Source organism: Vidua chalybeata, chromosome 29 (assembly GCF_026979565.1).
Source record: "Vidua chalybeata isolate OUT-0048 chromosome 29, bVidCha1 merged haplotype, whole genome shotgun sequence".
In the NCBI taxonomy this organism is placed as follows: domain Eukaryota; kingdom Metazoa; phylum Chordata; class Aves; order Passeriformes; family Viduidae; genus Vidua; species Vidua chalybeata.
Window position 1 is genome coordinate 2,958,382 of NC_071558.1, and position 18,535 is coordinate 2,976,916.

The 18,535-nt window shown below is 69.9% G+C and overlaps 1 protein-coding gene across 8 annotated transcripts; it reads left to right on the forward strand.

Annotated features, from left to right (window-relative positions):
* Positions 1-278: 278 nt before the first annotated feature.
* ADAM15 (ADAM metallopeptidase domain 15) lies at positions 279-14,984 on the forward strand. Of its 8 annotated transcripts, XR_008435148.1 has the most exons (29): positions 279-400; positions 1,480-1,586; positions 2,148-2,224; positions 2,510-2,588; positions 2,695-2,771; positions 2,864-3,026; positions 3,097-3,159; positions 3,240-3,308; positions 3,407-3,576; positions 3,651-3,735; positions 3,803-3,951; positions 4,031-4,208; positions 4,351-4,443; positions 4,544-4,739; positions 4,809-4,917; positions 4,990-5,140; positions 5,209-5,286; positions 5,369-5,480; positions 5,575-5,713; positions 6,377-6,430; positions 6,688-6,796; positions 7,043-7,111; positions 7,308-7,379; positions 7,498-7,619; positions 12,531-12,823; positions 13,948-14,016; positions 14,165-14,224; positions 14,293-14,546; positions 14,634-14,984. XR_008435148.1 is itself a non-coding variant. In XM_053966892.1 (28 exons), the coding sequence occupies exons 1-28, from the start codon at positions 319-321 to the stop codon at positions 14,379-14,381; spliced, it is 3,114 nt and encodes a 1,037-aa protein (XP_053822867.1). In that variant the 5' UTR covers positions 279-318; the 3' UTR covers positions 14,382-14,627. The 8 variants fall into 8 exon arrangements, 3 of the variants coding, with proteins under 3 accessions (XP_053822867.1, XP_053822868.1, XP_053822869.1); XR_008435152.1 differs by lacking the exon at positions 7,308-7,379; XR_008435151.1 differs by lacking the exon at positions 7,043-7,111.
* The last annotated feature ends 3,551 nt before the right edge of the window (positions 14,985-18,535 follow it).

The following is an 18,535-nucleotide window of genomic DNA, read 5'->3' on the forward strand; positions in this document are numbered from 1 at the left end:
CCTGGCAGGTGAAGCTGGGGGTCTCCACTCTACGGGACGATGAGGGCAGGGGTCTCGGGATGGGGAGGGGTCCCACCCGCAGCAGCACCACCGGCTCCCCACCGCCACCACCAGCCCCTCCCGGCGCACAGGGAACCACCCCCGCTCCGCCCCGGCCTGGGCGGCGCCGGAGGAGCGGAACGGGGCCACGGGGGAAGTTCCGCCCCCGGGCCGGGCCGGGCGGGGTCGGTGCCGGTGCCGGTGCCGGGGCCATGCGCGACGGGAGCCGGCGGGGGCGGCCGCGGCGGGGCAGCGCGACCCGGAGGGGCCACGGGGGCGATGGGGCCGCGGCTGCTGCTCGCCGCGGGGCTGCTGCTCGCCGCGGGGCTGCTGCTCGCCGCTGGCACCGGCAGCGCTGCAGGTGAGCGGGGAACTGGGGTCCCGGGTGGGGTGGGAGGTCGGTGGGGAGCGCGGCTCGCCCCCGGTCGGGGCATCGCGGGGATACCCAGGGAGCGGCCCGGGAGGACCGGGATGGGATCGGGAGTCGTAGCCCCTCTGGAAGCTCGTTGCCACCTCCTCAGGATGTCCGGTGTGTCCTCCCGGTACGCTCGGTGCGCCTCCCGGGACGTGCGGTGCCCCCTCCCCGGGATGCTCGGTGCTCCCCCGGTACCGCGGTTCTGTCCCCGGCGCTCCCCGGGCTGGCGGGGCCGTGCGGAGCGGGGTTTGGGTGCTCCCTCCAAACCCCCTCCCGCTTCCCCGGGCCCTGGGCAGGCAGGGGTTCCCCAAAAGCTGGCGGGAGGGGGGGTCTGAGTCAGCCGAGCCCGGCTCCCAGCCCTGCCCAGTCTCCGTGCTGGTTGTACTGGGCAGCCGGCCGAGGTGATGCAAGGCTTGGCCGAGGAGCCCATCCCATCCTCCTGCAGCCCCCAAAGAGGGGGGCTCCCCACAGGCTCTGCCGGGAGCCGTGCAGTGGCTGCTGTGAGGTCAATGTGGGGGTCCCTGTCGCTGCTTCCCACCTGTCCTGGGGGGCTGCAGCAGGGGGATGTAATGCCTTGGGTGACCAGACTTTGGTGGGTGACCAGGAGGGTCCAGGGGGCAGGCTGGGGGTCCAGGGTGTGGTGGGTGACTGGGAGGGTCTGGGCTGTGATGGGGTGACCCTGGGGGTCTGGCTGTGATGGGGTGACCCTGGGGGTCTGGGCTGTGATGGGGTGACCCTGGGGGTCTGTCTGGCTGTGATGTGTGACCCTGGGGGTCTGTCTGGCTGTGATGGGGTGACCCTGGGGGTCTGGGCTGTGATGGGTGACCCTGGGGGTCTGTCTGGCTGTGATGGGGTGACCCTGGGGGTCTGGGCTGTGATGGGTGACCCTGGGGGTCTGGGCTGTGATGGGTGACCCTGGGGGTCTGTCTGGCTGTGATGGGTGACCCTGGGGGTCTGGGCTGTGATGGGGTGACCCTGGGGGTCTGGGCTGTGATGGGTGACACAGTGGTGAGGGCCCTGTGCAGGTGACAGCTCGCAGCAGCAGCGCAGTGAGGAATTAGGACACTCCTGGTCTGTGACCCCGTGGGTCCTGTGGGATAACCGGACACTCAGCTTGGCAGAAGCCACCCAGGTGAGCCCCCACCCACATCCCTGGGGTCCCCCACACTTGTGACAGTGCCTGCACCCTGCCACCTCCCCCTGCCCTCCTTTCAGTGCGGGACATGCGGTGTCCTGGCGCCACATCCCCGGGGTTCCCAGCACCCAGAACTCCCGGTGTCCCAGAAGCAGTGGGGAGGGGGGCCCTCAGCAAATCCCCCTTCCCCTCCTGATGCTGGGAGGGACCTTTCTGGGGCGGGGTACCCACCCCGCGCCCCTCCCGGGTGGGGAGGAAGGGCCCAGCCCACCCCGCGGCCGTGGGGAGTCTCTCCAATGTTTCCGCAGCGCTGCACCGGGCAGGAAGAGCGGGGAGGGAACGGGGTGGGGGCCCCGCTCGGTCCAACCCCCCCCCCTTTCTCCGGCACAATGAGCCCCGGAGGGAGGGACGCTTCCTGCGGGCTGGGCAGGGCATCCCTTCCGACCTCTCCCTCCGGGCACGCGCCAGGGCCGGGCGGGGGTCGCGGTGCCTCGGAGGGTGCGTGGGGATGGGGCAGCTCGGGTCAGGGGGTGCCCCCTTAACCGCGGCCTGTGCCAGGGGGGGTTCCCCGCCCGTCTGGCGGTCCTGCTGGAGCTGGAGGGGATGCGGCTGCTGCTGGAGCTGGAGCAGAACTGGTGAGTCCGTGGTTCTGGGGGCAACAGCAGGGTGTGGGATGGGGCTCCCGGACCCGTGCAAGGGTGGGGGTCCTCCTGGGACCCTGGGGCTCTGCCTCTATCCTTGGTGCACTTAGAGTGGGGGGTCCCTTATTCCCTGTCCCCATCCATGGCACAGGTGGGGTGGGGGCCCCAGGGTGCACCCACAGCAGGGTGGGAGGTGCTGAGTCCTCCCTTCCTGCCGGAACGTGCTCAGGGCAGGGTGGGCTGGGGGCTCCTGCCGTGGGTGACACGAGTCTCTGGCAGGGAGCTGGTGCAGGGCACTGGGGCGCTGCTCTATTACCTGCCCGACGGCACACAGGTGATCCAGGAGCCCAGACAGCAGGTATGGCCTCCAGCATGGCTGTCACCCGTGGTGTCCCCAAGCTGTCCCTGTTCCCCAGGGGGACCCCAGCCTGGGGCTGGATCCTGAGCCCCCTTCTCTGCTGCAGGAGCACTGCTGCTACCAGGGGACAGTGCGGGGCTTCCCCGGCTCCTGGGCCAACCTCTGTGCCTGCGCTGGACTCAGGTGAGCCCCCAAGCCCAGTGGTCCCTGAGCCCACTCCCACTGTGCTGATGATGGGATGGGCTCCATATCCCAGCTCCTCTGTCCTTGCCCAGCGGCCGCCTCTGGCTGTCGGACACCAGGAGCTACACGCTGGAGCCGGACACCAGAAGCCCCCCAGGGCAGCACATGGCATCCCACCTTCGTCTGGACCCACAGAGCTGCAGGCAGGGCCCCCACCCTGGGCCAGAGGCAACAGAGCCCCCCTGGCCGCAGAGGGTAGGTCAGCCAGGGGTCTTGCCCCACAGAGTGTCCATGTATCAGCACTCTGAGCCCCCTCTGTCCCCAGGACAAGCGGGCAGCGGCAGAGCAGCGCTTTGTGGAGCTGGTGATGGTGGTGGACCACGCTGCGGTGAGTGCCGGGCAGTGTCCCCACAACAGGGGCTGCCCTTCCCACAGCCACCCCTCTGACCCCTCTCCCTGCTTCCCCAGTTCCAGAATTACCCCAACCTACAGCGTGTTCACACCCGGACCCTGGAAATTGCCAACCAGGTGGATGTGGTGAGTCACCGTCGTGTCTGTCCATCCCGGCCCGCTGCCCGGCTGTGCCCTTGCCGCTGCAGTGCTGGGGGGGCTCTGACCCCTCTGTGCCCCCCCAGTTCTTCCGCCCGCTGGGAGTGCGGGTGGCCCTGCTGGCGGTGGAGGTCTGGAGCGAGGGTGACAAGATCGCGGTGGGCGGCAGCGCCCGGGCCGTGCTGGAGCGGTTCCTGCGCTGGCGCCGGGAGGAGCTGCTGCCCCGGCTGCCCCACGACAACGCCCAGCTCCTGACGTGAGTGGGGGACAGCGGGGGGACGGGGGCACGAGGCCGCAGCAGTCCCCCAACCCCCTGTGCTCTCTCCCCAGGGGTGCCCACTTCGATGATGTCTCAGTGGGGATGTCGACTCAAGCCTCCATGTGTTCCCCCACGCGCTCCGGGGGGGTCAGCATGGTCAGTACCTCTGTCCCCCCACCCCGTCCTCCCACCACCTGCCCTCTCTGACCCTCCTGTCCCACAGGACCACTCTGTCAGCGTCCTCGTCGTGGCCTCCACTGTGGCCCATCAGCTGGGGCACAACCTGGGCATGCGCCACGACGGCGCCGGGCGCCTCTGCGACTGCGGCGACCTCCGGCACGACCGCGGCTGCATCATGGCAGCGCCCACAGGGTGAGGGCAGCGGGCAGGCCTTCGGGGAGCTGGGGCCAAGCCCCTTCCTCACCTCACGGGCCCCTGCCTGCCTCTGCAGGTTGACACCTGGCTTGAGCTTCAGCAACTGCAGCCGGCAGGACCTGGAGCGCAGCCTGCAGCAGGGCCAGGGCTGGTGCCTCTCCAACGTCCCCGAGCCCCAGCTCCTGACTGGGAGCCCCACCTGCGGGAACCACTTCGTAGAGCTGGGCGAGCAATGCGACTGCGGCCTCAGCGTGGTACGGGGGGCTCTGGGTAGGCCTGAAGCCCTGAAGCCACCCCATTTCTCCGTGGCTCTGCCCAGGGGTGTCCGGGGCTGGCAGGGTGGTGCCCAGTGCTGGGTGCTGGTGGCACCTGCTGACCGCAGCCCCTCCACCGCAGGAGTGCACGGATCCCTGCTGCAACAGCAGCTCCTGCCAGCTGATGCCAGGGGCCGTGTGTGCCACCGAGGATGCCTGCTGTGAGGACTGCCAGGTGTGTGGGGATGGGCACCCATGCCGTGGGCACACCAGCCACTCCTGGTGGTGGGCGAGTCCCCCACTCAGCCCGTTTATCTGACCGCGTGCCCCCACAGCTGCGCCGTGCTGGCCACGTGTGTCGGGAGCCGCTGGGCGAGTGCGACCTGCCCGAGTTCTGCGACGGGGTCTCGCCGCGCTGCCCCCCTGACACGTTCCTGCAGGACGGGCAGCCCTGCGCCGGCGGGCGGGCACGCTGCTACAGCGGGGCCTGTGCCACCTACGAGGGGCAGTGCCAGCAGCTGCTGGGGCCAGGTAGAGCAGGGCCAGTGCGGGGTGCTGGTGGCTAAGTAGGGGTGCTGAGGGTCTGTGCCCCCACTGCAGGTGCCAGTCCTGTCTCCAGCTCCTGCATGGCCGCCCTGAACACAAGAGGGGATGAACGTGGGCACTGCGGGCAGCTCCCCAATGGCTCCTTTGTCACTTGCACCCAGCAGTGAGTGAGGTCCCCATCCTTCTCCGTGTCCCCCCTGCCATGCCCCCTGCCCTGACCCCTCTGTCCCTGCAGGGACACCAGCTGTGGAATGCTGCAGTGCCAGCGTGGCAGCTCCCGTGGGGACAGCCCAGAAGGGTTCTGCCAGGGGACCACCCTGCCCGGGGATGAGGATGTGACCGATGCGGCCATGGTGCTGCCTGGCACCACCTGTGGCCCCGGGAAGGTGAGCAATGGGGCAAGAGGGAAGGGACTGGGGGGAGTCTCCCAGTGCTGACACCCCATCCCCCACAGGTGTGCCTCCAGCACCGGTGCCAGAACGTCTCCATGCTGGGTGACCAGCAGTGCCAGAGCAAATGCCACGGGCACGGGGTGAGTGCGGGGCTGGGGAGCGGCCGCTGGCAGTGGGGACCTGCCCCTCAGGAGCTGAGCTGAGCCGCTGTCACCCACCCAGGTGTGCAACAACCGCGGGCACTGCCACTGCGAGCGGGGCTGGGCCCCCCCAAGCTGTGACAGCCCCGGAGTGGGGGGCAGCCAGGACAGCGGCCCTGCCGGCCTTGAGCGAGGTGAGGGACAAGGCGAGCGCAGAGAATGGGGCTTTGTGCGGCTGCCGGGGGGGCGACGGGCACGGCGGGGGCTGACGTGCCGCTCTCCCCGCAGGGGGAAGCGCCCTGCCCACGGCCCTGCTGCTGAGCGCGCTGCTGGGGCTGGCGCTGGCGCTGGGGCTGTGCCGTGCCCGCCGCGCCGGCCTGCACAAGCGCCTCTGCCAGCTTGGGAAAGGCACCTCCTGCCAGTACAGGTACTGGGGACAGTGGGGCATGTGGGGGGCACGTGGGCGTCGGCACGCTCGCCTCTGCATGCGCGTGCCAAGGCACACCGGTGGCACACGGCTGCGGCGCTCACCTCTGCATGCGTGTGCCGTGACACACTCGCTCCTACGCGTGTGTTGTGACACGCAGGTGGCACACAGTCCTCCTCTGCATGTGTGCCGTGTCGTGCAGGTGGCACGCTCGCCTGTGCATGCGTGTGCCGAGGCATGCAGGTGGCACGCTCGCCTGTGCACGCGTGTGCCGTGTCACGCAGGTGGCACGCTCGCCTGTGCACGCGTGTGCCGTGTCACGCAGGTGGCACGCGACACCCCTGCATGCGTCCGCCGCGGCGCTCCGGTGGCCCGCTCGACTCCGCTCACACGTGCTGCGGCACGCACACCTCCGCACGTGGCACGCTCAATCCCGCACGCGCGCGCCCTGGCACGTGAGCACGCGTGGGCACCGTGTGCACGCGCACGCGTCCCCCGTGGTGGCCGCCCGAGCGCTGCGCACGCGTGTCCCCGCAGAGTGACCGCCCGCGTGCGTGCGTGCGTGCGCGTCCCCGGCGCAGGTCGCAGCCTCGTCACCCCACATCCCCGCGGCTCCTCTCGCCCCCCAGCCCTGGGCTGAGCCCCCCACTCTTCTCCCCACAGTGCTGAGACCCGGGTGCGGTTCCTGGGTCCCGGAGCCGCAGACGGCTGGAGCGGGTAACGTCACCGCCGGCGCCCGGGCGTGGGGCTGTCCCCGAGCCGTCCTGCTTCGCAAGGCCTCCGGTGCTGCGCTCTTCCCCTGGCAGCGCCCGTGGGGTGCGGGGCAGCCCCGGGGTGCGGGGTGTCGCATCTGCCGGCGCCGAGGGGTTCGTTTCTCTTGGGCTTCTGCTGGTGTCGGTGTCGCTCGGTCGCCGTGCGGGGTCCCCCAGGTGCCCGGAGCGAGCAGGGTCTCTCATGCCGTGTCTCCCCTGCAGGATCTCGCAGCCAGAGCCGCGGTCGGGCAGCAGCCAAGGCCCCCCGGCGCGTCCCCGGCCCCCGCAGTGGCGCCAGGCCACGGAGCTGCAGGTCATGCACGGCAGCAAGGTGAGGGCGGGGGTGCTGGGGGTAGCGGGTTCACTCCGGTGCTGGGGTGCCAGCTCAGAGCACCCCACGCGTGGGATCCCGCTCTTTGCACCCGTAGCAGCCTGGCACGGCCGCTTGGCACAGCCGGGAGTGGAGCCCGTCCCAGCCAGGGCTGTGCGCTGTGAGGGGGGGGTCTCTGTCTCTGCCTGGCGGGAGGGGGGTCTCCGCATGCTGCATGGCTCGTCCCCCCTCTCCCTCTCTCCGCAGCCGGCTGCCCTCGGCTCAGCCCGGCCCGATCCGCCCTCCCAGCCTCTCCCGCCGGACCCTGTGCCCAAGGTAATGCCCGGGCAGGGGCGGGGGGAGGTATCCCCCAGCCCACCCCGCACCCGCTGCATGTCTGGCTGCGCTCCAGCTCTCGGGGACCTGTGCGACACGGCTGTCCCCAGCACCCCTGCTGCCCAGCGGGAGGCTGCTTCCCGTGCTCCCCCTCTTGTCCCCCCGCTGCCTCACTGTCCCTCTCTTCTCTGCCCAGGCCCCCCCCTCGGACAGGCCGCCCCCCCCCACACGCCCGCTGCCCGCAGACCCTGCGCCGCTGAGCGCTCAGGTAACGGCAGCAGCGCCCGCGTGTGGGGCAGGGGGCCAGCTGCCACCCCCTGAGCCCGTCGGGGGGCCACCCCAGCAGCGAGCTTTGACGCCCCCCCCCCCCCCCCGTGTCCTTGCAGCCCCCAGGTCCAGCCAAGCCCCCCCCACCGCAGCGGCCACTGCCCTCGGACCCCCCCGGCCCTTCGGTGCCCCGCAGCGAGACCCCCCCCGGGCACCCCTATGTCACCGTGATCCCTGCCAGGTGAGCACGGGGGGCCCGGGGGTCCGGGGGAGGTTTGGGGGTGCCAGGATGGGGGCCTGAGGGGAGTGCGGGTGGGGGAGAGGGGGTAGCCAGGAGAAATGAGGGGCCGGAATAGGGCGGGGGAGGAGAAGGGAGGGGGTCAGGGTGGGGATCCAGAGCGGGGGACTCGGGGAGCTGCGGGGGGAAGTTGTGCGGCCGCCACCCTCACCCCACCGCCCTCCCTTCTCCTGCCAGGCCCGCCCCGGCCCCGCCAGAGGCCTGAGCCGCGGGCAGGGAGTGCGCAGCGCTGGACCCGCGGGGGAGGCCGGGCCCCGCCGCCCGCTTTTTCTCCCGCCACGTCAATAAAGGGGCTGTGAGCCGCCTCCGCGCTGCCTCCGCCGCACCGGCACCGGGGCACCGGCACCGGGGCACCGCCACCGGCACGGGGGGGAGCGGGGCGGAACTACAACTCCCGGCAGGCCCCGCGCCGGAAGGCGCTCCCGAGCGCCGCCGCCCCCTGGCGGGGACTGCGCGCAGCTGCAGCGGGGGGCGCTGTCCGGGGGCCACGTGGGCACGGGCGGGGTGAGGGGACACGGGGGGACACGGGGGTGTGTGTGTGACACGGGGGGACACGGGGGTGTCTGTGTGTGTCTGTGTGTGTGTGTGACACGGGGGGACACGAGGGGACACAGGGGTGGGTGTGTGTGTGTGTATGTGTGCCAGGGCTGCTCTGTGGGCACACGCGTGTGCAAGAGCAGCCTCCTGGGCCGTAACCTGCACGCAGGGGCTCCTGTGTGTTCACAGACACGCAGGTGTGCAAGGGCTTCCACAAATACGGGCACAAGCATGTGCGAGAGCTGCCCAGTCTGTGTGGGCACGCGTGTGTGTGTCGGTGTGTAAGAGCTGCTTTATTGGCACAAGTGTGTGTGCGTGTGTGTGCAAACCTGATCTATGGGCACAGGGGTGTGTGTGTGTGTGTAAGACCTGATTTTTGTGCACAGGTGTGTCTCTGTGTGTTTGTGTGTGTGTAAGAGCTGCTTTGTTGGCACGGGTGTGTGTGTGCGTGTAAGAGCCGCCTGGTGGACAGAGATGTGTAAGTGTGCGTGTAAGGGGCTGCCACAAACACACACGCGTGTGCAGGAGCTGCCCTGTGGGCTCAGGCACGCTCATGGGCTGAAGCTGCCACCAACATGGGCACACACACGTGTGCAGGAGCTGCCTTCCAGGCAGGACGACACATTGGCAGGAGCTGCACACGCATGGGCACGCGTGTGTGAGAGAGCTGCCCTGCGGGTTTGGACACACGCGTGTGCAAGACTGTCACACACGTGTGGGCAGGAGCTGCTGCGCACATGGGCACGTGTGTGTGCAAGAGCTGCCTGTGGGGTGTCACACGTGAGCAGGAGCTGTCACATGTGAGCACACGCGTGTGCAGGAGCTGCTCTGGGGGCACAGACACACACACGTGTGCAAGAGCTGCCTGTGGGCAGGGACACGTGTGGGCAGCGGCTGCCACCAACGCGTGCACACGCGTGTGCAAGAACCGTCCTGTGTGCATGGGTACGCGTGTGCAAGGGCTGCTGGTGGGCACAGACACGCGTGGGCAGGAGCTGCCCGCTGGGCCCTGGCACACGCGTGTGTCAGAGCTGCCCCGTGTGATCTCCCCGTGCCCGGATCGGCTGGTGCCGGTACCAGCGGGTGGTGATACCCGGTACCAGAGGGTGTTGATACCCGGTACCGGCGGGTGTTGATGCCCGGTACCGGCGGGTGTTGATGCCCGGTACCGGCGGGTGTTGATGCCCGGTACCGGCAGGTGTTGATGCCCGGTACCGGTGGGTGCTGATGCCCGGTACCGGCAGGTGTTGATGCCCGGTACCGGTGGGTGCTGATGCCCGGTACCGGCAGGTGTTGATGCCCGGTACCGGCGGGTGTTGATGCCCGGTACCGGCGGGTGCTGATGCCCGGTACCGGCGGGTGCTGATGCCCGGTACCGGCAGGTGCTGATGCCCGGTACCGGCGGGTGTTGATGACCGGTACCGGAGGGTGCTGATGCCCGGTACCGGCGGGTGGTGATGCCCGGTACCAGCGGGTGCTGATGCCCGGTACCGGCGGGTGGTGATGCCCGGTACCGGCGGGGGGCAACCGGCGGGGCCGGTGCCGGTCCTGGGGCGGTGCCAGCTTGGGTGGGGTTTGCCGGGGAGCCGGATTGGGTCGGAGCCGCCGGTGCCAGGGGCGGTGCCGATGGATGCCGGGTGTCGGTCGGTGCCGGTGCCGGGGATGCTGTTGCCGGGGATGCTGATCCCACATGCAGTGTTGGTCCCGGTGCCGGTGGATATTCACGGTACCGGCTCTGTCGGACTGGGAGAGGTACCGGGGAGTTGCCAGGGATACCGGAGCCGGTGGATGTTGGCGGTACCGGGGGGTGCCGGACTGGGGCGTGGCTGCTGGTGCCGGTCCCGGTGCCGCTGGATGCCGGCGGTACCAGCCGGTGGGGAGTTACCGGTCTCGGCGCCGGTCTCGATGCCGGTGCCGGTGCCGGTGGGCGCCGGTGCCGCCCGCCAAGGGTTAATGGCAGTCGGTGAAGTTGCCGGGCGGCGGCGCGGCGGGATTGGCCCGAAGTTGTCGGGGCGGGCCGGGCCGTGCCGAGCCCCGCCGGGCCGCCCCGCCCGCGGCCCCCCGCCGCCCCCCGCCGCCGGCGGAGCCATGCGCCCCGCGCCGCTGCTCGGGCTCCTGCTCTGGGCGCCGCTGCTCTGGGCGCCGCCGGTGCGCGGCTTCCGCCACGGCGTCCACTGGAACGGCAGCAACCCCAGGTACCGCCGCCGCCGCCCCCGCCGGCCCCGCCGCCTTTGTACGCCCCGGGCCCGCCGAGCCCCGGGCCCCACCGAGCCCCGGGCCCGCGCCGCCGCGACGGGACGGGACGGGACGGGACGGGACGGGACGGGAGGGGCGGCGGGCGGTGGGCTTCGGGGGGGCGGGGCTGCTGGCCACCGGGCCACCGGGCGCCCGTGGGCGAGACTGAGCTGGGGAGCACCTCCCGGTGGGACCGGGCATCCCCGACAGCAGCGAGCCCCCAGGTAATGCTGAGCAGGCGAGCGGCCCCCGGTGCGCCGAGCCCCCGGGCATCCCCACCGGCACCGAGCCCCAGGTGGTACCGAGCCCCAGGTGGTACCGAGCCCCGGGTGGTACCGAGCCCCGGTGGTACCGAGCCCCGGTGGTACCGAGCCACCGGGCAGCCCTGGGCGTTGTGGAGCGGGTGAGAACCCCTGGGGGTGCTGAGCTCGGAGCAGCACCGGGCACCTCCGGTGGTACCGAGCCCCGGCAGTGCAGAGCCGGTGAGTGCCCCAGCTGGTACCGACCCCCGGGTGCCCACGGGGGCCACTGAGCCCGGAGCACTCCCGGTGACACCGAGCCACTGGGCATCCCCGGGTGCCACCGGGACAGCGAGCACACCTGGGTGGTGCTTAGCCCCAGGCACTGCTGGTGGCACTGAGCCCCGGGTGGCATCCAGCTCCTGAGTCTCCCTCAGTGGCACCGAGCTCTGGGTGTTGCCACACCAGTGGGCAGCCCTGGTTGCCCCCAGGCCAGTGGGCACTCCTGGTGGCACCAAGCCCTTGGTGGCACCGAGCTGGTGGGCAGTCCTGGTGCTGCCCATCTGCCGGTGGTACCCGCCTGTGCTGAGCCTGAATGCCCTTGGTAGCACTGAACTCTGGGCATCCTCTCGTGGCATCAAGCTGCTGGGTGGCACTCCCGGGGCTCTGGCTTTCCATGGCAGGTGTCCCCTCTGGTGGGGGCCACTCCAGCCCCCACCCTGCCATTGGTGCTGCCTGTGAGCTTGGCTGTCACCAGCAGGCCAAGGTCTGGCTCCATCCCTCTTCCCAACCTCCTCCATTTTAGGTATTTCCCAGCTTGGGGCTTCTCAGGGAGCAGGAGGCAGGGTCAGGATCCTGGGGCCTCTCCCGTGGAGGTCCTGTGCTCCGGGCCTGCTGGACTGGGGCAGACGGGCACACGATGGGCAGGGCTGGGGGTACAGACGCTGCCTTGCTCCCATCCTGCGGATGGGGGAGGCGAGACCCCAGCACCCACGGATGCCCCAGGAAGGGGGGCTCTGTGTGCCCCTCTGCTGGGTCAGGCCAGGCCCCGTCCCCCCAGCCCTTGGCCCTGCCCAGGCCCGTCCCAGCCAGCGTCACCCGTGGGATGCTCTGAGTCAGCAGGAGTCTGTGCTCCATCCTGCCCTCGGGGAGCCCCCAGCCTGAGTGGGGTGTCGGGGGTTCCAGCCCACCCTTGCCAGCGCTGCCATCCCGGTGATGAATATTCTGGACTCTGCCAGAACCGTCTGTGAGCACCGGCTGCACCGGGGCCAGCGTGGGGGCCGAGCTCTGCCTGCCAGCCCCTCTTTTCCATCGCCATCCCGGACGCTCAGGACCAAGCGTGTGCACACGCGTGTGCACGTTCATGTGTGCGCACACGTGTGTGTGCCTGCACCGCTGCTCCACCCCGGCCTGGCCGCACTTGCTGTCGGCACAACCATGAGCTCACGGCATCCCCTGGGCTGGGCTCCATCCCCTGCCCGCCCCGCGCCCCCTGCCCCGGCCGCCACCCCCTGCCAGCACCGTACCGGGGCCGGAGCGTCCCGCCGCACGGGCCCCCCACCGGCGTGTCATGTCCGATCAGCGGCCAGGCGGGTGCCTGGGGCGAGGGGCTTTGTGCCTGGCCAGCGTGGCTGCACAAACGCCCCCCGGCCGCGGTGGCCGAGCCCATTCAGCTCCAGCGGCCTGCGGCTAATCTGAGCTGATGGCAGGCTGCGTGGCGCGGGCGGTGTCCGGTCGGTGGTTTTTTTTTTTGGGGGGGAAAAGCCCAGCTCCCTGCTCCGCTGGGGCAGCGGGGTACCCCTCCCAAGGGACCCCCGGCTTCCCGGCTCGTCCTGCCCGACAGGTTCCTGCGGGACGACTACTCCATCCAGGTGGCCATCAATGACTACCTGGACATCTACTGCCCGCACTACGAGGGGGCGGCGCCCGCCGGCCGGGCAGAGACCTTCACGCTCTTCATGGTGGATCGGGAGGGCTATCGCGGCTGCTACGAGACCCCCGGCGCCTTCAAGCGCTGGGAGTGCAACCGGCCCCGGGCGCCCTTCGGGCCCGTCCGATTCTCCGAGAAGATCCAGCGTTTCACCCCTTTCTCACTCGGCTTCGAGTTCCAGCCGGGGGAGACCTACTACTACATCTGTGAGTCCCCTCGGGGTGCTGGGGTCACAGGGTGCTGGGTGCTGTCCCCGGGGTCAGAACATGTCAGGGGGTCTTGAGTGCAGCTGCCCAGGGTTGGGTGTCACCAGGATCCCCATGGAACCGAGTTTAGGGCGTATGGGGGGGTCAGGGTACAGCCAGGATGTCTCTGAGGTTGAGGGGAACACGGGGGTTCTGGATGATGCCAGGGCCGAGGTGCCGGAGACTCCGGGTGTCCCAAGGGTGGGGGCACAAGGGGATGGGGATGCAGGGGGTGTCTGGATGCCCTGGGATGGGGGATTCATGGAGGTGTGGGGTGCAGAGGGGGTTCTGGATGTCTCTGGGGGGCAGCACAAGTGGATCGGGGTTAAAGGGGTTTCTGCATGCCCGTGAAGGAGGGCACAGGGGGATCAGGGTGCATGGGTGGAGTCTGGATGCCCTGGGGTGGGGAATGTGTGGGGAGGTGGGGTGCAGGGGATGTCTGGGTGCTGCGGCGTGGGGGCACGAGGGGTCGGGGTGCCCCGGTTCGGGGTGCCCCGGTTCGGGGCGCAGGGTGGGCTCTGGGTGCTGCGGGGTGGGGGCACCAGGGGTCGGGGTGCCCCCGGTTCGGGGTGCCCCGGTTCGGGGTGCAGGGTGGGCTCTGGGTGCTGCGGGGTGGGGGCACGAGGGGTCGGGGTGCCCCGGTTCGGGGTGCAGTGGGTATTTGGGTGCTGCGGGGTGGGGGCACGAGGGGTCGGGGTGCCCCGGTTCGGGGTACCCCCGGTTCGGGGTGCAGGGTGGGCTCTGGGTGCTCTGGGGTGGGGGCACCAGGGGTCGGGGTGCCCCGGTTCGGGGTGCAGGGTGGGCTCTGGGTGCTGCGGGGTGGGGACACGAGGGGTCGGAGTGCCCCCGGTTCGGGGTGTAGGGTGGGCTCTGGGTGCTCTGGGGTGGGGGCACCAGGGGTCGGGGTGCCCCGGTTCGGGGTACCCCCGGTTCGGGGTGCAGGGTGGGCTCTGGGTGCTGCGGGGTGGGGGCGCCGTCCCCGCGTTCCGCCGGGAGGGGGCGCCCTCTGCCCGCGCGGAGCCGCCGCCGGGGGGTCCCGGGGGGGCCGCACCGGAGCCGGTCCCCGCTGACCCCCCCCCGCCCAGCCGTGCCCAGCCCCGAGAGCGCCGGGCGATGCCTGAAGCTGCGCGTCACCGTCTGCTGCCGAGGCACCAGTGAGTGCGGCTGGGGGGGGGGGCTGTGCCCCAAAACTCGGGGGGCTCCACCAGTCCCCACTGGGGGATACCGGAGCCTCGGGGGCGGCTCCACGGAACGCACGGGAGCCGGTCCCTGACAACGGTGGTTTTTTTTTTTTTTTTCCAGCGCCAGAGCCGGTGACAGAGGTGCCGAATTCGCAGCCCCGAGGGCGCGGGGGCCCCGACGGTGAGTATGGGGCCGGGGCTGGGAGGCCGCGGGCCGGCTCGCCCTGACCGCTGCTTCTGCCCTGGCAGATGCGGCTCCTGCCCGCGGCTCCGCGGTCCCATCGCAGCCCTGCCACCCATGCCTGACGCTCGTGCTCCTGGCCCTGCTCTGGATCTGACCCCGGTGCTGCCCCTGGCGGGGGGATGGGCTCCTCTGCCCCAAGGCCGCTTCCAGACTCTTCCTCACAGCCGACCCCCCCGAGCCCGTGGGGCAGCCCCAGGCCATGACCCGCCTGCTGGACCTCCGCAAAGCCGAGCTGGGGCCGGGAGCTCCGGGCTGGAAGGTGAGGGGCAGCGGGGGCTCCGGGCCAGTGGGTGAGCGCCTGCCTGCTGCCCTGAAGCATCCCTGGACGGGGCTCTCTCCCTCTCAGGACCGTCGCTTGCCGCTGGCATCGCCGCTCGTCGGGATTGCCACGAGTCCTCGCGCTGGGACTGCCACACCCCGGCACTGCCCCGCCGGCCACCTGCCCGGCGCTGGGGTCCCCTCAGCGAACGCCTGCTCTGCCCCACGGCCATCACCTCATCTCGTGCCTTTCCCCACGGACCCCCACCCCTGGGGCCCAGGGACCCCCGACCCCGGAGCGGGGCAGCAGCTCCGATGGCAGCGTCCGCCGCTGCTGTGTCCTCCTCCAGCGAGGACACGCTGATCTGTCTTCTGGGAAGACGCCTTCCTCCGTGCCCTCGGTTTGGTTTTAACCCTTGGTAGTGACTGAGCAATACAATATTTGCAAGATCGCTGCGCCCCGGCTGTGCGGCCCCCGCCGTGCCCCTGCCCGTGCCCCCCAGGCCTGCACCAGTGCCAGGGTGGCTCCTCCAGGGTGTCCCCTCCAGGGCGTCCCTGCCCCTCACTCCCTGCTCAGCCTTCATGGCCAAGGGCTTAATTGCAGCAGTTTGATATTGAGTCGTCAGCTCCCGTCACCAGAGAGCTTTAATTACAGACGAGCTGCTGGTAATTAACACCCGGTGGTGGGATGAGCACTGGGACAGGGGGTGAGGGGGCAGTGGGCTCGGGGGTCACTCACCCAAAGCCCCCAGCCAGGCACCCTGGTCCCTCTTGCCACCTTTGGGTGTGGTTGGGGTGCCCACAGAGCTGCCACTCTCTGTCCATCTCTCCATCTGCTACGCACCCCATGAGATGCCAAAAATGGGGGGGGTGTGGGGAGCTGCAGGGTTTCCCCCTTCCCGAGTGGAAGGGGGATCAGCGGGGGCTGACCCCACGGCACAGCCGGGTCCCTGTCAGAGTCACGGCTCTGCCACATGCCCCAGGCTTGCCAACCGGTGGGAGAGTTCCCTGACGCTCTCGGTCCCCCATCCCATGAGTGCAGCCCCCCGCTTGCCCTCCTGAGGGGCTCAAGAGGGGCCCAACTCCCCCCGGGGCCGCCTGCAGCAGGGCCCCCCAGCCCCTCGCCGCGCAGGCGTTGCCGGCCGCCTGCCGCAGTGGTGCCGGGCACGTCAGACAGGTTTTATGGCTTCTGGGAGAAAGAAGCTGCTTGGCAAGAGGCTGAGCGAAAGCATCGACCGTGCCGCTCCCCTCCCCCCAGCTCGGCTGCCTGCCCTTCCCCCACTGCACCCCATCCTGCACCCCGCCCTGCAGGGAGGGGTGCCCCATCCCCATGGGGGACACAGAGGCTGCCTAGTGCAGAGGGGGGCACCTCCTGTGGGACCCTCCCCTCCCCAGGAGTGGGGTGAGACCGTCTGGGGGACGTCGTACCCAAGGGACCCCCGTGTAGGGCGCTGGGTGGGGGCATCCCCCAAAGTACCCACCTGCGGGGATGCTGGGGGGCAATGGTGCCTGTAGGAGCGGTGTGTGGGGATGTCGGGGGTGACGGTGACTTGTGGGACCCCCGTGCAGGGATTCCAGGGGACAACCGTGCCCTGCAGGACGCCCATGCAGAGATGCTGGCTGGGGGCATCCCCCAAAGGGCCCCCATACAAAGAGGCTGGGGGACAACTGTGCCCTGGGGAGCCCCTGTGCAGGGATGTTGGCGGGCTGTGCCTTGCAGGAACCCATGCAGGGATTCCAGGAGGGGGCTACCCATTGCAGCGCCCCTTCCCCAGACCCTCAGGGATTCCCAGACAAGGCCAAGGAGTGCCTGTGGGACCCCCAGAGTGGGTGCTAGGTCTGGGCCCTGTCCTTGAGCCAGCGTTGTTTGGTATGCAGGAGCTGCCACCAGCTTCAAATCCCATCGACTTCCAATGAGCAATGCCATCAATAACGGCTAATTGATGGCGCGGCCGCTCCAAATCAGATTCCCCGTCCCCTGAATCCAATTGATGGCTCCGCACCCCGCAGCCGCCGCGGCAGAAATTGAATCTATTCAAGGAATGGGCTCCATTAGCCCATCCCTTCTGTCTCGCCATCCCCCTGCCTCGGGGCCGCCCCTACCCCCCCTCCCAGTGCCACCCACAGCAGCTGGGGTGCTGGGGTGCCATGGGGAGGAGCGTGGGGTGAGGATGTCGGGTGCCCCAGGTGGGTGGGAGTTAAACCTTCAGAAAGTGGGAAGGAAAAATTTATCACCTGCAATAGCAAGTGATGGGAAATGGTAATAGGCAGCACGGAGATGGAGAGCAGGATAAAGAGCCGTGTCGTGCCAGGGGCTGGGAGCCGCAGCAGGCAGTGGGGAGGGAGCACAGCATGGCCGTGCCCAACCCCATGGCCTGGCTCACTGTCACGACAGGGACCGTGGCACTAGGATGAGCCTGCTGGGCACAGTCCCTTTAGCTCTGTGGCGTTCCCACTCCTGGCACCAGATCCCTCAGCCGGCCGCGCTGCCCCCGCCCAACCCTGCCGTGACAGGGGCTCCAGCGTGCCCCAAACCCCCCTCATGGCCCCAGCGCCAGGATAAGGCCAGGTACTGCAGCAGTCCCGGGTAGGCCCAGGACACACAGGGGACACGGGGCACGGTGCCCCACCCCGACGGCTGAAAGGGGGGAGCACGGCCCCCCAGGGCTGTGGGGGCCATCCCTGCCTGTTTCCCATGGGCAAAGGGCAACGGCGGCAGCACCCACCCGAGAGCTGTGGAGAGCATCCCGGAGATGGGAAATGGCTCCGTGTCACCATGGAAACGGGGCCACTGGCTCGACATGCCGAGGGGACACGTGTGCTGAGGGGACACGCACGCTGAGCCCTGAGGAGCAGGGCACTGGGAATGCCAGACATTGGGCACGATGGGCTGGACACCGGGCACTGGCCGCAGGACTCTGAGGCCAACCCACAGAGCCCATCGCCCACCTTGGACCAGCTCCCTCATTACCCGGCAGCCACGGGCACTCTGAGGGATGCCACCTCTTGGTGATGCCGCCGTGGCCGGGCAGCTGCACGCCGCCACACCAGTGCTGAGCACGGGGTGCGGGGGCCGGAGCGGCTGCTCCCCGAGCAGCCGCCTGATGATGCGCATCGTCAAGGTTATAATTTAGCAAAACACTCAGCGGGGGCTTGGAGGGAGCTGGCCCGCGCCGGTTAATTAACCGGAGCTGCACGCACCGAGCCCGCTCCTGCCATAGCAATGAGGGTGCGGGCACCGGGCTGGCGCGGCACAGGCAGGGGCTGGCGCGTCCCACCTGCATCCCGAGGGGCTGGGCGAGCAGCTGGCCAGTCCCAGCTGCCAGGTGGGAGCAGCAGGCACTGAGGTTTGCGTCCACTCCAGGGGCCAGGGTGGCAGTCGGTGTGGCGGGGAGGGTGGCTGGGGTGTGAGACAGCCTGGCACCGGTGGGTGTGCACATGCAGGGGTGTAGGCACAGATGCTGCCTGTGCCATCACTATTCTGGGCCAGGGTGGCTGTTTGTCCACGCCTGTGTCCGTCTGTCCTGTCATGCCTGTGCCCTTGCACGTGCTGGAGTGCACCCCCAGTGTGATGTAATGCTGCCGGACAATAATCCTGCTGTGTCAGAACACGGATGGGCAGGAGCTGCCCTTGCTGCCAGCGCTGCTTGGACCTGCTGCAGACTGAGGGCCTGCATGGTCCCCGTGCTGGGACAATCTCTGCATCCCTGGGGAGAACGATTAGGACTTTCATGGGTGGGTGCAAATGCCACGGGGCATCACCCCAGCACAGTGCCCCTGTCTCCAGGGCAGCCAGACAGTGGGGGCAGAGGCTGGGGCAGGTGCCCACCCAGAGCAGCACCTCCCAAGGGTGCCCGAGTGGATGCTGAGGTGCTCTGTGCCAGGGTGTCACCAGGCTCACACCACCTGCGCTGCCACCCCCCCTCTCTGGGCACGTGTCCACTGGGAGGACGCTGTGGGGATGGTGGACGTGGAGCCCTGGAGTGTCTT

Bases quoted from the DNA above. Each gene is read 5' to 3' on its own strand.
- ADAM15 (XM_053966892.1), top strand. From the start codon at position 319: ATGGGGCCGCGGCTGCTGCTCGCCGCGGGGCTGCTGCTCGCCGCGGGG. The intron at 3,027-3,096 runs GTAGGTCAGCCA...CTCTGTCCCCAG, and splicing joins AGCCCCCCTGGCCGCAGAGG to GACAAGCGGGCAGCGGCAGA. The intron at 4,444-4,543 runs GTGTGTGGGGAT...GTGCCCCCACAG, and splicing joins CCTGCTGTGAGGACTGCCAG to CTGCGCCGTGCTGGCCACGT.